This window comes from Pan paniscus, chromosome 13, assembly GCF_029289425.2.
Source record: "Pan paniscus chromosome 13, NHGRI_mPanPan1-v2.0_pri, whole genome shotgun sequence".
In the NCBI taxonomy this organism is placed as follows: Eukaryota; Metazoa; Chordata; class Mammalia; order Primates; family Hominidae; genus Pan; species Pan paniscus.
This window is the reverse complement of record NC_073262.2, coordinates 60,845,689-60,860,956: the sequence shown is the minus strand read 5'-3', so window position 1 is coordinate 60,860,956 and position 15,268 is coordinate 60,845,689. Positions and strand designations below refer to the sequence as shown.

Genomic DNA, 15,268 nt, shown 5'->3' with positions numbered 1-15,268 from the left:
TGTGCACAACGTGCAGGTTTGTTACATATGTATACATGTGCCATGTTGGTGTGCTGCACCCATTAACTCATTATTTACATTAGGACACAGAAGGGGGAACATCACACACTGGGGCCTGTTGTGGGGTGGGGGGAGGGATAGCATTAGGAGATATACCTTATGTAAAATTATAAATTTTTATGCAAATGGATTATTTTAAAAATATAAGGTACTTCATATACACCTAATAAGTGTGTGTCTTTATCTGTTGTATTCCTGTAAAGCCTTATATACTCCAATGTTCTTGCATTTATAATGTTTTATCAATTGAACAGGGAAAGTTCAAAAGTTTCCATCAACTATACCTAGAGAAGAATGCATCACTTTGTCAAAATATTGTGGCTTTTTTAATTCTTTGTAGCTCTTCCAAATCCCACAAACAAAGAAAGGATTATCGTTACTATCTGAGTGTGTGTGGGCTTGAATGCGCTAAATGTTTCTAGAGGAGCAAGGCTTTTTGATGCTTAAAAAAAAATACTGTGAGCTTTTGGTGCACACTAATCAGGGTATTACTCCACAAGCCATACCCTCCTAGGACTTCCATAGCTGATGTTATGTTGGGGCAGTCTCAGAATAGAGTCTTCCTGTGGTCTGTGAGTGACAGTTGTCTTATTTGCAGAAAGGTTTGTCTCTGTTCACAATTATGCCAATTTCTGCATCAACACTTTTATGCATAGAATTGGGGCGGTGCAAACAAGACATTCTGCTGGAATTGAAGAATGCACATAAGACAGAAATGTTGATTGTGCCTGGCTAAACTGATACAATTATTTTCAAAGCCTAGAATCCAGGCACAGGATAGATTTGTTGATGTGTTAGTCTTCAGGGAAACCAGAGACATGATATCAGAAAGATGTATATTCAGAAGGAGGCCTTAAGGAATATTCTTGTCTCTTGAAATAATGGGGAATCTGGCAGAGAGGAGTTGTGACATCTGGGAAAGGATAATAAAGATTAAAATTTGAGTCACTTGGAGAGAAAATGTGAGTTGCCTTTCATATATTGACAGGGTTGACAATATCTCTAAGAAATTATAATCTTTTGGACATAAGCTTATTGCTTTTAGAGAAAATAAAATAGCCTTTTTTTTTTTTCTATTTAGACCATGGGATTGCCAAGCAGCTTAGGTCAGAGAAAATAAACCTATCCTTAATGGGCAATATTGATACCACTTTGTCAGCTTAACTTGGACTAAGTGGAATTTTCCCTTGGGTTTACTGTTTGGGGTCATGGTTAGGCCCCATGAGAGAGCCAGGTCTGTTTATTTCCTGACCTCTATTACTGTGAAGTTCTCATGAAGGGAGAGAGCTCTTTCCCTAAGAAGCCTCTCCTGCTGCTGCTTTACTTTCTGTGTAGAATGTGAACAAAGAGACACAACCACCTCTTGGTGTCCTTTGTTAGCTGTGTCTAGATGGCCAACGCTTGGCCATTGTAAACTTTATTAAAATAAAATTTCATAAAAGTTAGCTGTTTTTCCTACACCATGATTTGCTTAGTAAACCCTGTCCTACTTCTCATTCAGCCTGTCTACCCTTCCCCAGCTGCTTTCCAAGTTTTAGATTTAATTATAATCCAGACATCCGACTAAAGTTTACAAATCGTGAGTTGTTGGAAGCCTGTTTTATTCTCTGGCCCACGACCCTCCTCTAGCAATTTCTCTGTTTCCTTTGAGAGAGATATCCAAAGAGAGACCCATATGGACATCTCTAGCTTAATGTAGGAAAGGAAAAGACAGGGTTTCTTGAGGTTTATTTCTGTCCATACTTGAATAAAGCTGGTGAGAAGATATATACATGTTTCCTTTAAAAGAGGGGGCTATCAGTGAACTACATATTATTTGTAAGTTCATCTGAATCTCTGTCCAGTTTATTGCTTTATCTTTTCCAGTAAAGTTGGTTCCCTGTTAATTTAATTAATTTTACTATCTTTGACTTTATTGTCTGAGTGTTGATGAAAGCAACACATCTCTCTCTCTTTGCCTTTCTTGAACATAACCTTTGGCATCTCACCTGAAAAAACTACAGGGTAGGTAACAGAGTTCCCCAAGTAGGCACTGGAGATGGGCTCTCCTCCTGAAATCCAAACACCAGGGTTCACTTGGCAGAACTCTAGGGTGAACTGCTTTGTAGAGTTGTCTGTCTCCCAAGAAAAAAAAGGAACAGTGATTCCGGAGCTCAATTCCAAAAGCTGAATTCTGAGACAAAACGGAAACTGCTAAGGTAGGTGTGACTTGGCAGAGTCACCAAAGAAGCTAGTTGAAACTCTATAGCCAGAGGAAATCAGCATTTGAGAAAGCCAAAGGAAAAAAGCACTAGAAAAAGTCACACCCAATACATAAATATATTTTATCATTTGTTTTTTTAAAGCATGTTTAAAATGCCTGGCCAAAAAGTTTAGCTAATGAAAATATTTTACTGGGGGGATTAGAAGGGTTACTTAAAAAGTAGAAGAAAAAACCCCGAAGGCGTTTGTGAAAATAACTGTTCTGCTCCACTGACTTTCTTTTTTAACCTCAAATGTTAAAGAGGCTGTTTGTGAAGCCTCTTCGCTGATCATTTTCTAGGCTGAAAGAAAATCAAGGTTTACTTCTTTGCTGTGGGCGGCTGAATCACTACAAAAACCTTTGGTCCTTTTGATGTTTGCTTTCTACAGAAGTTCTGAGAGATCTGGGAAGGAAGAAAGAGAATGTAATGGGGATTTTTCAAACAGCATTAGAGAAGCCATGTTTTATTAATCTTATTTACTTAAATCATTTGTTTGAGGGAGAAGACTGTGGTTTCTTTTGTGGTCTCAGTGCCCTCTCGGTTCAGCAGTGCTGCTAAAGAAGGGAACCCAGTCCCATCATCATAATCATACAGATGTCTATCTCCAGAAAAACGAGGACCAATTAAAATCAGTTCTCACAATAAGTAGCCGAAGTTAAAAATAGATAGAACTAGACCGAAATATTATGACTTGATAACATGGTGGTATATTTTATTAGCATGTCTTTTTAAAGCTCAATACTAAAGCAATGCCTCTTTTAGTATTTGTGATTCTGAAAACACATTTATGAAAATCTTGGGCATCAGAAATTATGTGTCTTATGAGAATTTTTCAGCTGAAAAAAACCTCTCCAATAAAACTAATCACCCATGCTTATCATTTTCTTACTTTTAAAAGCATTATTTTGCTTTACAAACAAAATTAGCATAAGAATTTAAAGAAAGGTTCCAATGTTATGAGGTAAAACCTCAACAAAAGTTCCCTTCTTACACAACTGTTAAAATGATTATATGGCCTCATGAAGATTTTTTTAATGCAATACATATTAATTGTGGAGTTAAACTATATCTACCACAAACCATTTGTGAGTTCAAGAGTCACTGTGCAAATTACCCAATTAGTATCAAATGGCAGATGTCTTTTGTTAGTGAGTTCATATGATGGCAAGTGACAGGTGCCTCTAAGTATTCAAAATCCAGATGTAAGCTCTGCCTTTGTCTACTTGATAGGTGTTTCTAATTGCTCTGGGTTTTTGGTTTGTTTTGTAGAAATATGATTGTTATACATTTACATATATGGCACTTTGTATAAATGTGCTGAATAAATGAATGTATTAGAGGCAATTGGGCAAATAAATGCTGATCTGCCTGGGTGGCCTTTTAAATTTCAGTTCATGATAAATAATTTCTGAAAGCCAACATTATTTCTGCCTGTGCTGTCCCTCCAAAATCATGATCCTAGCAAGTCTGTATCATGGTCGTGGATGTCATGCCTCAGTTTGGCTTTTAGCATTCATGGCTCCTTATTCTCAAAAGGAACTGACACTAGATTTGTTCTCCAGTAATTCAATTTCTCTTCCAGCTTCTCAAATGATTAAATATCTTACAAAGACATACTCACTGACTAATTAGACAGGCTTAAAGGAATAATGTATATTTAATTTATTCTTACATTTTTATTTTGCCAACTCCTGTGTCCTGTTATTTACCTACAGCTTAGGATATTCAATAGAATGCTTTCCATCACTTTTTAATTTCACTCATCATTTATTCTATGTTTCTTTCATTTATTGGTGCATATCTTCTGTGTTTTAGGCACTCTGCTAGTTCTTGGGGATACACAGGAGATTAAGTCATAGCCACTACACTCAGGAAGTATACAGTCTAGTAGACAAGACATGAAAACAGAAACTATAATACAAAGCAGGAAGTGTCTATGTGTCTATGCCATTCAGTTTGTTTACTTGACCATTCTTGCTTGCTTATGGAAAGGTAAATATTATTTCCCAAACTGGGTCTATTGAGAAAGGTTTCTGTTATCAGATAACTGAGCAATAAGCACACCAAGTCCTCCTTTTAGAGATTCATAATGCACTCCACCATATTATCATAAATATTCTGAAAGCTCCTGCCATAAATAATTTTACTTTGTTTATCTTAGTATTTCCCAAACTTACTTGAACACATTTTTATAGTATACATGTTAACTTCCTGTGGGAAATTAACATTCCATGGACCATCAGTTTGGGAAAAGAACTGATTACCCTTTGGAACAGCTAGATACATGTCCTCTTGTTATAGAGGACAAAAAGACACAGATTTCCTTACACATAGAAGATATGTCTACTAGTCAGGAATCTTCAGAAGCAACTGACAAAACCTAACTCAAACTAGCTTAGGCAGAAAAGGGAATGAATTGATTTACAAGAATGGGAATCCAGGGCATGAGTCTTGCCTCAGTGACTCAAATGGTATCTTCAGATTCCTCTCACTCTCTTTCTAACTCTTTACTCAGTACCTGTGTACTGAGTACACATTCCTACCAACAATGTATAAGTGTTCCCTTTCTCTTCAACCTTGTCAACATCTGTTATTTTTGTTTTTTACTTTTTAATTGTAGCCATTCTGACCTGTGTGAGATGGTATCTCATTGTGGTTTTGTTTTGCATCTCTCTGGTGATTAATGATTGCATCTCTCTGGTGATTAATTGTTGGCCACTTACATGTCTTCTTTTGAGAAGTGTCTGTTGATGTCCTTTGCCTACTTTTTCATGGGTTTATTTGTTTCTTTTTCTTGTTGACTTAAGTTCCTTACAGATTCTGGGTATTAGTCCCTTGTCAGATGCTTGGTTTGCAAATATTTTCTCCCATTCTGTATGTTGTCTGTTCAATCTGTTGAGAGTTTCTTTTGCTGCACAGAAGCTCTTTAGTTTAATTAGGTCCTACTTGTCAATTTTTATTTTTGTTGCATTTTTAGAAGACTTAGTCATAAATGTTTTGCCTAGGCCAATGTATAGAAGAGTATTTCCTAGATTTTCTTCTATGAGTTTTATAGTTTGATTTCTTATTCTTAAGCTTTTAATCCATCTTGAGTTAATTTTTATATATGGTGAGAGGTAGGGGTCCAGTTTTGTTCTTCTGCATATGGTTAGCCAGTTTCCCCAGTACTGATTTAATGATTAAAATCTAGGTGTGTCCATAATAGGCAGTTGGCTCTGGTATCTAATTACTGCTGGAAAGAAGACACATATTTAAAAAAACTATTCTAATATCAAAGTCATTATTTTTAGATTATATAAAGTGGTTTATAGCTAATAATCCCAAATGTGAAGTCACCTCAATCAGTTGCTTAAGCATATACATGATTTTCTTGGCCCCAGGAAGTTCTATTGCTCAAAGTTTCATATTTTATGAGTGCTTTCCTTAGGTTTTTAAGTAGCTGAAATGACCAACTCCTCTATAAATATTGCAGGCTAAAATTGTTGCAGCCATCTTATAAGACATTAAACATTGGGAGCTTGATTGTCTGCTTTTGGATTGGAGTGGACCCCAAATAATTGACCAGACATGATCTTAGCTCTGTCCATGGTACCCAGGGTACCATAGTGGCTCATCTCTAACAGCATGTAAGGAGGCCATCTGGCTTTCTATTTAGATATGTCATCAGGTTCGTTCCTAACTTTGCACAAGAAGATGTCAAACTTATACCCAACTCAGACGCCCTTAAAGCAGCAGTTCTTTATTTAACCAGCAATGTAATATAGTTACACTTGAGAGATTTGTTTGAGGGTAATCCTGAACTTACATAAAGAACAAATAAAAGCTCAAAGGATCTGGGACTTTGAGGGAGGTGGAGGCTGCAGATATTTGTGCACTGATTGTAGTTGAAGTCAGATTTCTCAGAAGTAGTTTTTAAATTGAGAAAAGAAGAGGATTCATGTTGGAACTTTGGGTAGACAGACAAGGAGAAGCTGGTAAAAGGAATGAAGAGAAAGCAGTGCAAGAGATAGGAAGCACATTCCAAGAAGAAGGTATCATCAGTACCAGGCATTGCAGACAGGTCACATTGAAGGAGCTCTGAAAGACGGCTCTGAGTTTGCAATTTTGAGTCACTGGTGTTATTGGGGAAAGTAGTTTCCATAGAGTGGAGTGGACAGAGGCCAGACTGCAGGATGGTTTGGACTAAATGAGAAGTAAAGAGCTGGAGACAGAAAGTATGGCTTCCTCAGTTAAGAAATTTTCCAGTAAAAAGAATGAAAGAAAAAAAGATGGTGTCTGAAAAGGGAGCCAGAGTTGAGAGATACATCCCTCCACCCCATTTGAATAAGTTTATACGTAGAGGAAAGAGAACCATGGAAGGTGGTTGGTTAGAGAGAGAGAGAGACTGAAGAATTAAGAAAGAAAGAAGTTCACTTCTGGAGCAAGATCCTAGCAGCAACTAGGTTTATAGGATTAGGAGCCCAGATTTAAGGAGCAAAGGATGGATGAAGGTGAGTTTTGACAAGGTTGGAAGCGGCAAAGCATATTGAGGAAATGAATGCTCTTTTCAGTGGAGCAGGTGAGGTTCTCCACTAAGAGGGAGAGTTAGCCATGATGTAGAAATTCAAGGAGAACATCAAGCAGCTGGGGAGAGAATAAATAATTCTGGAGCAGTGTTGAATGTCCAGTTAAGGTTCAACTTCATTAGTATATAATAATTTCAACAAAGAATTAGAGTTGGATATTGGCAGGGTAGATGAGAAAGAAAAGGCAAGATAATTAAAGGATGCTGTTGACAATGCCTTTGAAGAGATAGACCCAGGGCTCCAAAGCTGGGGAGAGAATGAGATAAAGCCTGACTGGTTCTTGTAGCCTGGGAGAAAAGGCAAAACTAGAAAAAAAATTTCAGGAGGGAAGGCCTAACCCTGGTACCTAGCAAGATTTCCATTGTTCAATGGTATTTAAGTTAATAAATGAGAAGTGAAGAGCTGGAGACAGAATGTATGGCTTCCTCAGTTAAGAAATTTTGCAGTAAAAGGAATGAAAGAAAAAAAGACGGTATCTGAAAAGGGAGCCAGAGTTGAGAGATACATCCCTCCACCCGATTTGAATAAATTTATATGTAGAGGAAAAAGAACCGTGGAAGGTGGTTGGTTATTAATTTAAGCTAATAAATATTGTTGAACAATGGAAATCTTGCTAAGCTCAAGTCACAGATTGAGTAAGGTTAAATGGGTGACAGTGTCAGAAGGGTGACAGGCAATCCATGTGAATGACACTTCCTAGACTTGTGCAGCATACAGCCTTTCTAAGTCTATGCCATGACCCCAGACCTGGAGGCATATAACGGGAATCCTCAGTTCAAGGTGTTGGCAGGGGAACAGTTCTAGGTGATGACAATTCTAAGTTCAGTCTAAGGAAAAGTTTGCTGAAGTAGGGATGGAGTTAATGGTGCTGGAAATCAAGAGACTGTGTGGGCAGAGTTGAGTAAATATTGGACACTGACCCAGCCAGTCAGTAGTTAATTCCAAGAACCATAGAACAGACAGGATGGTATCATCCCAAAGTCAATGTGTAAAACTTTCTGGAATTGTCACTGAGGAGCCAGAAAAACTCAGCCTCCTCTCTGCAGGTACCCTCTATTTTAAGAGGTTGCAATAAAAGTAGTGGCACCTGGGAAGCACTGGTTTTCAATTAAGGCAAATCATTGAAAGCAGCGACTGAGAATGGGGTCAGGTGTGGCTGAGTGTTCCAGTGGAGGAAGTATTTTATCACTAACATTATTTAAACTATTGGGGCATGGTGATTTTTTAAAAAGGTTTTTGTCCGTTTATTATTTTTAAATTCTCTATAAACAATGAGCCCCATTTGGAATGTTATTGGAAAGGAGTAGTTGAGGAAAATGTTGAAGATGTGTAAAGATATAAAAGGGTTACAGAAGGTCAGGTAGAAGGAGGAATGGTTCAGAAAAAGAAGAATAAATAAGTTGTGGCGGAAATAGTTTTTTGGATTAGTTTGGGGAACGAGCTAATATGATATTTGCAACATTCTTCCAGTGTCTCTCTCTTCACAGCTTGTCCTCCTTTCAACATGGGACTCCCAGATTGAAGTCCTTGTTTGTATCTCTCACTTGCAGCTCACCTGAACTCAAACAGCAGGCTTAGAACTGATTAAAATCAACAGGAAAATGTGCTCTTATTTATGGATTTTTGCTTCCATTGTGATAAAATATCCAACCCTTGGAGCTGCCGAAATAATTCTCAAAGAAGGTGGTTCATATCTCTATTTAAAGGCTGAGACGCCTTCGAGTTATTTCCTCTTCCTTTTATTTTACTGAATAGACCCTTTAAATATCGGCCAGTAGCCTGAGGTTTTCAGCTGTCATCAGGATACACCAGTGTTTTGTCCATCAGAGGGAAAGAAAGAGGTTCAGTAATAGCCATTATTGCAACTGCCCATCACCAGCACTTATCCAAGTCTGAGAAGGCTCTGGTCTCTGAGAGAACCTGTCATCCATGTGTGTCAGGGCCATAGGGGCTGGGAAAGAATGGGGTTGAAAGGTCCTGCTCTGGAATGTCAATAATACCAAGCAAGAATTTCTAGTTTGGAACAGTCCTGAGGCATATAACTGCAATGTTTAGCACAGGCAAACAGAAATAAGCCCTGTCTAGGTAGTAATTTGTAACTGGTTTTGTCTTGATAACAATAGTCAGGTAAAGTCCTTTTAATCTGTATATTTATCTATGCTGTAGTTCTCAAAGTGTGGTCCCCAGACCAGCACAATCAGCATCACCTGGAAACTTGTCAGAAATGCAGATTTGGGGGCTCCGCTTCACAACTACTGAATCAGAAACTTTGGAGCTGGCCCAGAAGTCTGAGGTTTAACCAGTCACACAGGTGATTTTGATGTACGCTCATTTGAGAATGACTAAGCTATGTAGCATTGGTTCTCATCCCAGGCTGCTCATTAGAATCATCTAGTGGAACTTTCAACAAAATACAGTACTTGGGCCTGACTACTAGATTCTGATGTAATTATTCTGGAGCGAGGCCTTGGCATTGCAAGTCATTTTACAAGTTTCAGTGATTGAGAACCATGATTCTGTAGCAATCTGAAAAGGGGCTCTGTAATTTGGAAGTTTATGAATAAATTCAAAAACTATTAAGAACAATTTTGTGATTTTACTACAGTGTTCATTTAGGCATGCTTATACATAACAGACCACAAATTATGTAAACTCAACAGAGTAGGGACTTCTTTCCTCTGTTTTATTTCCCCCCACTATTATAACCTGAGCACCTAGAACAGTGCTTGACACATAGTAGGTGCTTAAGTAACTCTATGTTGACTAATTTAACTAATTAATCAATTAAAAGATGGGGTTCCAATAGCTTCACAAAGGAACCAGGAAGCTCTCTGAGCTGAACAATGGTCTCTGTTTGGGGCTGGCAAGGGTTCATCTTTTCTGGTTCTGCAGAGACCCTGTGAGTTTTCTTTGTTCTTGCCTCATGCCAATCTGTACCAGGATGTCAGTGTCTTGTGTCAGGATTCACATTCCTGTTTGCAGAAATTGGTCTTTGCTTATGCCCTTAGCCAGAATCCCCACTGAGTGGAGACTCCCAGCCCGTGTGGTTAGAGGAGTGATGCCTTTCAATGTGAATGTCTTCCTGTGCAATTTCCATTCTTTTCTTTGGGCAGACTTCTCCCCTCCACTTTGAAACGTGTTGGCACCTGGCCTGCCTGCTTTGATCTGCACATTCTTCCCTGTTGGGGTGACCTGTGGTTAATGAAGGGGTCCCCTCTGCTTAGTGGGAAGAACAACCTCCTGAGTAAAATCTGAGCCAAAAACGAATTTCCCAACAGGCAGAAACAGGTTCCCCATGATGCTGCCACTGAAACACCTGATAGTAGCACCTCCGGCACATGCCTGTTTAAAGATTTCTTCTTCCATATTGACTAAGCCACATGACTTAAACACTAAGTAGCAAGTTTGATTATAAACTGCCTTTAATTCAGTAGGGCAAATTACTTGCCTGAAATGTTAGGTGGTAGGGGGAGTTCCATACTAGTTAGAGACCCTAATGAAGATACGTCTTTATGCTCCATTTTATTGCTTAAGTTTTTTGTTTGTTTCTTTGTTTGTTTTAAATTGTAGAACTTGCCACTATTGACCATTTGTCAGAAGTCTTTTTCCCCCTTGGTGGCTGTAGCTTCTTTTGAGAGGAAAGTTAGCTGTGACTGCAGATAAAAGGGAGGTCAAGATTTGGTACTTATTATTTTGCCCGGTTCTCACTGAAGTTTCAGTGAAGCCCAGGGAAGCTGTTACTACAGATCAAGGTGTTTCCAAACATTTGTATTTGTATACTCATTTCTTAGAGTGCAGTGCACACATTAAAAAGTCTCATAAACGATACATAAATTCTCCATTTCTACATGAAAGCATACTGTCCCTTCAACTACACTCAGGCCTGGAGGCTTAAATAAAATCCTTTCCAGATTATTGTTAGTGCTGTGCCGGATTCTGCAGCAGCTGTTGCTTTTGAACAATATGATGCTTCTCCTCCCCCAAGAGCAGTCGAAAATGCCTCTTTTGCAGCACTTTCAACCTTTGTAGACTCAGGGAGCATATAATAGATTGAGAAATGAACCCAAGAAGGTTTCTGTTTGGGAATTTAGTGCACAACTTAAAAACTATTGAGTTTAGCCACTTCCTGACATTGACTTTCATAGCAACAGTTTAATTTGGAGAAAATCTGCTACCTCAAATGGCTAAAAGTATTTATGTGGAAAATTTTCCAAATGATTGACTTTACTGTGTTGCTATTTTATTTCCCCATGAATATGTGAGTATTTGGCTTCCTCCCAGGAGTTTTTCTGCATCACTTCTCTTTAGGCAAAGAAAATTTTCTATCCAGAGTAGAAGAAAGAAGCACCAAGAGTTTCTCCTTTTTTAAGTGAAGTATTATTGAGTTTAAACCATAGCATCTGTAAAAATGAAGAATTTGAGTGTGTCTCCTAAGTCCTGAAATTTTTTCATGGCCAATCCTTCAGGCAGTCAGAGTAACCTTGATCATCACTTTGGAGCCAATGCAGCTGTGGTCGGCTCTGTGCACCCTCCAGCTCCGCCTTGTCTCTCGCCTCTCCATTTGCATCATTTTTGCTGCAGGACTTGTTTGTCTCCATGCCCTCTCTTACTGCCTTACCTCACCTCATCCACCTCTGTGGGATGTTCTCACCAAGGTCACCAATGACTCCCTGTTGTTTAACCCAATCATTATTTTGCACTAGAATTGATCTTTCTGTAGCATTTGATGTTGTTGACCCCATTTTCCCTAACATCTTAGGACCACTTATCTTCCTCACTTCCCTAAATGGTTTCCTCTCCTTCTTTCCCTTTCCTAGGTGTTGTTTCCTTAGGAATCAATCCCAGGCCTACCTCTCTTCTTACTCTACATTCTTTTTCTAGATGGTGGCATCTGCCTTGTGGCTTCAATTCCGTTCTACTGGTAAAGACTCCCCATGTATTTCTCCAGCCCAGATCTTGTGAAGACAGGTCTGTGTTCAAACTGAACTTAATTCTTTCACCTCCCTGTTTCTCATGTAAGTTCCCAGTCTTAGGGAGGAACACCCCTGTTCACTGTGTAAGAGAAAATTTCCTCTATCTCTTTCCCTCTCCCATAAAATAAATGAAAACTTTCTGTTGATTTTTATTTTCTACATGTTCTTTAAATCCCTATCTTTTCCCAACCTCCTATGAGTACTCTTCCCCCATCCTAGATCAGGAGGCCTTCCATTCCCATCTGGATTGCTCATCTCTAGTCTTGCCTCCCAACAACCCATCCTGCATATCACAGCAGATACTTCTCCCTGATCGAAACCTCTCATGCTTTCAAAACCCCCACAGTCCAGCCCCTCTTGCTTCTCTAGCTTCAGTTCTTGGCCCTCTGCACCTTATTTTGCTCATTTTTGGTTATTCTGAATGTCTTTTAAGACATACCTGCTCACTCTCACCTCTGGGCCTTCAAATGCTACTTTTTTGTCTGAATCATTCTTTCTATTCTCTCCCCTCCTGGTGCATTCCTGCTCCTTCTTTGGATCTTAAATTTAGAGTACTTCCTCCTATTATAGATACTGCCCTAAAAGCCCCAAGTCTGGCAAAGCTGTCTTTCCCATGGTCTCTGCCCCATTGTCCCATCAGAGCACAAGCTGCCCTGTATCATAATTGCCTGGGTCTTTGTATCTACATTGGATTGTCAGTTCTTCGAGGACAGGAGCATGTCTCCCATGTTGACGTTGTATCACCAGTGCCTAACACAGCCCTTGATGCATGGCAGGTGCTCAACAAATACCTGTTAAATGAATGAATAAGCCTCAAAGTAAATGATGAGTCAGCCTTCTCTACCACACAAGTACAAATGCCTTTCTCTCATTTGCAATTTCTTCCTCACTAGTCAAGCTCCCCTGACTGTAACAACTATTACTTTTCCACAAAACAGACAAAAACTTTGTTGCAGACAAAGCAACCTATATATCCCAAAGGAAGAGAAACTTTCCAAAGGTTCTGAGAATTAGCATATGGTAATTGTCAAATCCCAGGGTATTTTTTAATTGAATCTTCACAGTAGTTCACTTAGCTTGTACTCAGTGCTTAAATTGAGTAGAACCTCATTAGGGAGGTTGTGTCATGTCATGCCTTAGTGAAAGTGGAGAGAATGAGAAATAGAGCTTTCCATGACATGGAGGCGTGAGAGAAAGGGAGCATTCTGGTCTGTGGGCTCTTTAATCTATGTGTCTTGACTATATTGACTCCTGATTTTGGCAAGAACACTCATGGCCATCAAAAGAGGTTAGGATTTTCCTTCTAAATCTCATTCTGGGTTTTGTATTCCACAAGGATCCACTGTGTGCTTCCCTCCTTTCCTCTCCTGTGTCTCTCCTTTCATGACAGACTCATGAGCAACCTGTTTCTGGGGTATTCCTCCCCAGGAGCATGTTTTCCTAAGGGAACCCTGTGGCTGCAGCCTCAGCCACCAGTACTTGCCTGGGCTTCTCTGTCACTCATCATTCACTTGTTCTGTTCTTGCCACCCTGAGCTCTTCCCCTCTCGTGGCCTCCATGACTAGGTCAAGGCAAGTGAGGGCCACTCTCAGATGCCAGCCCTGCACTTGCTGTCTCTGCCTGGAATCCTAATCCTCAAGACCCTGCTCAGATACTGCCTCCTCCGTGAAGCTCTTGCTAAGTTTAGCCAGCCCCTCCCACAGTGCAGTGATTGGTCATCTCACCTTTCTCCAAATTCTCAGTGGCTCTTATTTGTACGTCTCTTAAGATCACATGTCTATGCTTCTATTTCTTTATATCCATAAAATGGAATTAAAAAATGGCAACCCAGCATGTGATTGTTGTGAGGTCTAAATGACCTAAAACATATAAAGCACTTAGCACAAGACCTGATGCAGGGTGAACACGCAGTAAATACCAGAATCCAGAATGTAAAAGGTCTAGTGAAGGTGTCTCCACCTTGGAAAATGCAGGTGTGCACACTAAGGGTAAAGGACATTTGTGACTGATGCCGCAGAGAAAGCTAAATCTTTCAATGATGAAAGGGAGAGGTGGAGAGCTAATACTCCCCTGAGAACCCAGGTGCCTACTCTTTTGAAAGGATGAATTCCATCTCTATAATTCAGTAGAAGAATAGCTTGGGCAAGGAGATGGCAAGGGAGGCTGCCCAAAAAAGGCAGCAGAGGAGGGCCAAGGAGCTCAGGGCTTTAAGCTGGTATTTGAGTGGGCCATATTTTAATAGCCGATGATTTTAAGGGGGTTGGAAATAGAATGCTAAGGGAAAGTCATGTTTTTGCTGCCATCTACAGATGTCAAAGTGCAATTTTAAAAGTTGCTTAACACACATACGCACCTACTCAGAAAGTGAGAATGTAGTTGACAATATATGTAAAGTTTAAGTTCTAGTAAGTAAAATAATTTAGACATATTATTATAGTAGCTTATTTTACTTTTCCTTCTAAAAATTTGTATATTTAATCAGTAATGTAAACTTTCTAACAACCCAAGGTGTGCTAAAACTTCTCATTGGGAGACCACTATAATAGCTCACTTGAAAGTGAGCCAGTCACCTCTCAGGGCAGGTTAGCCAGAGCCATGGCAGCCAGTGGGTACTTTGAGAGTTAATAAAGTGATTTCAGTGAGGAATGAGATGAACTGAATTTTACTCCCACGCTTTCCTGTATTTCTCTGGTTGTTGTTAGAATTACTATGAATTCCTGTAATCTCAGCACTTTGGGTGGCCGAGGCAGGCGGATCACGAGGTCAGGAGATTGAGACCATCCTGGCCAACATGGTGAAACTCCGTCTCTACTAAAAATACAAAAATTAGCTGGGCATGGTGGCGGGTGCCTGTAATCCCAGCTACTCGGGAGGCTGGGACAGGAGAATTGCTTGGACCCAGGAGGCAGAGGTTGCAGTAAGCCAAGATCGTGCCTCTGCACTCAAGCCGAGACTCTGTCTCAAAAAAAAAAAAAAAAAAAAAAAAAATTGCGTTTTATATGAGTGTCTTTTATTGATTTGGACTTGAGAAATCAGTAAAAAAAAAAAATGTGACAGTGCTGTTACCTCTGAGATGTGTTCTGCCCCTATGCTGTTTTCTGTACAATCTCCAATATTATTATGATGCTTCCACAACTTCCTTCTGTGTTATTTTTAAAGGGTTAAATATAGACAAGAATTATTGGAAAGGCGTTTGATGGAGAAAAAGGAAGTGGCCCTTCAAGAAGCTCATGAAGACAAAGAGAGAGCACGGCGGCTAGAAGCCCTTAGGAAACAGGTGTTTTTCATTTGGAAATTTTCATGGGTGGTTTTTTTAAAAAAAATGTTTCTAAGTGCTCTCAATAGCATTCTTACTGGGGCTTAGTTCATGACATCTGCTATATAAAATTTAACTTTTCCAAATTGGGATACTGCTGTTCATTCCTGG

The 15,268-nt window shown here is 39.5% G+C and overlaps 1 protein-coding gene and 1 long non-coding RNA gene across 8 annotated transcripts in view; one reads left to right on the top strand and one right to left on the bottom strand.

Annotated features, from left to right (window-relative positions):
• The window catches only part of CCDC148 (coiled-coil domain containing 148), a 463,587-nt gene that overhangs the window by 270,796 nt on the left and 177,523 nt on the right, over positions 1-15,268 (top strand). For 6 of the 7 annotated variants that reach the window (XM_008958127.6, XM_003832701.7, XM_055108601.3 and 3 more), the window contains one exon: positions 15,001-15,118. The exons of the other annotated variant lie outside the window; for it this stretch is intronic. In XM_008958127.6, coding sequence (XP_008956375.3) covers positions 15,001-15,118 — 118 coding nt within the window. The remainder of the gene's footprint in view (positions 1-15,000; positions 15,119-15,268) is intronic. 7 annotated transcript variants of the gene reach the window in all.
• LOC130541282 (uncharacterized) overlaps positions 1-15,268 on the bottom strand; it is a 71,089-nt gene that overhangs the window by 42,412 nt on the left and 13,409 nt on the right. The window lies entirely within an intron of this gene.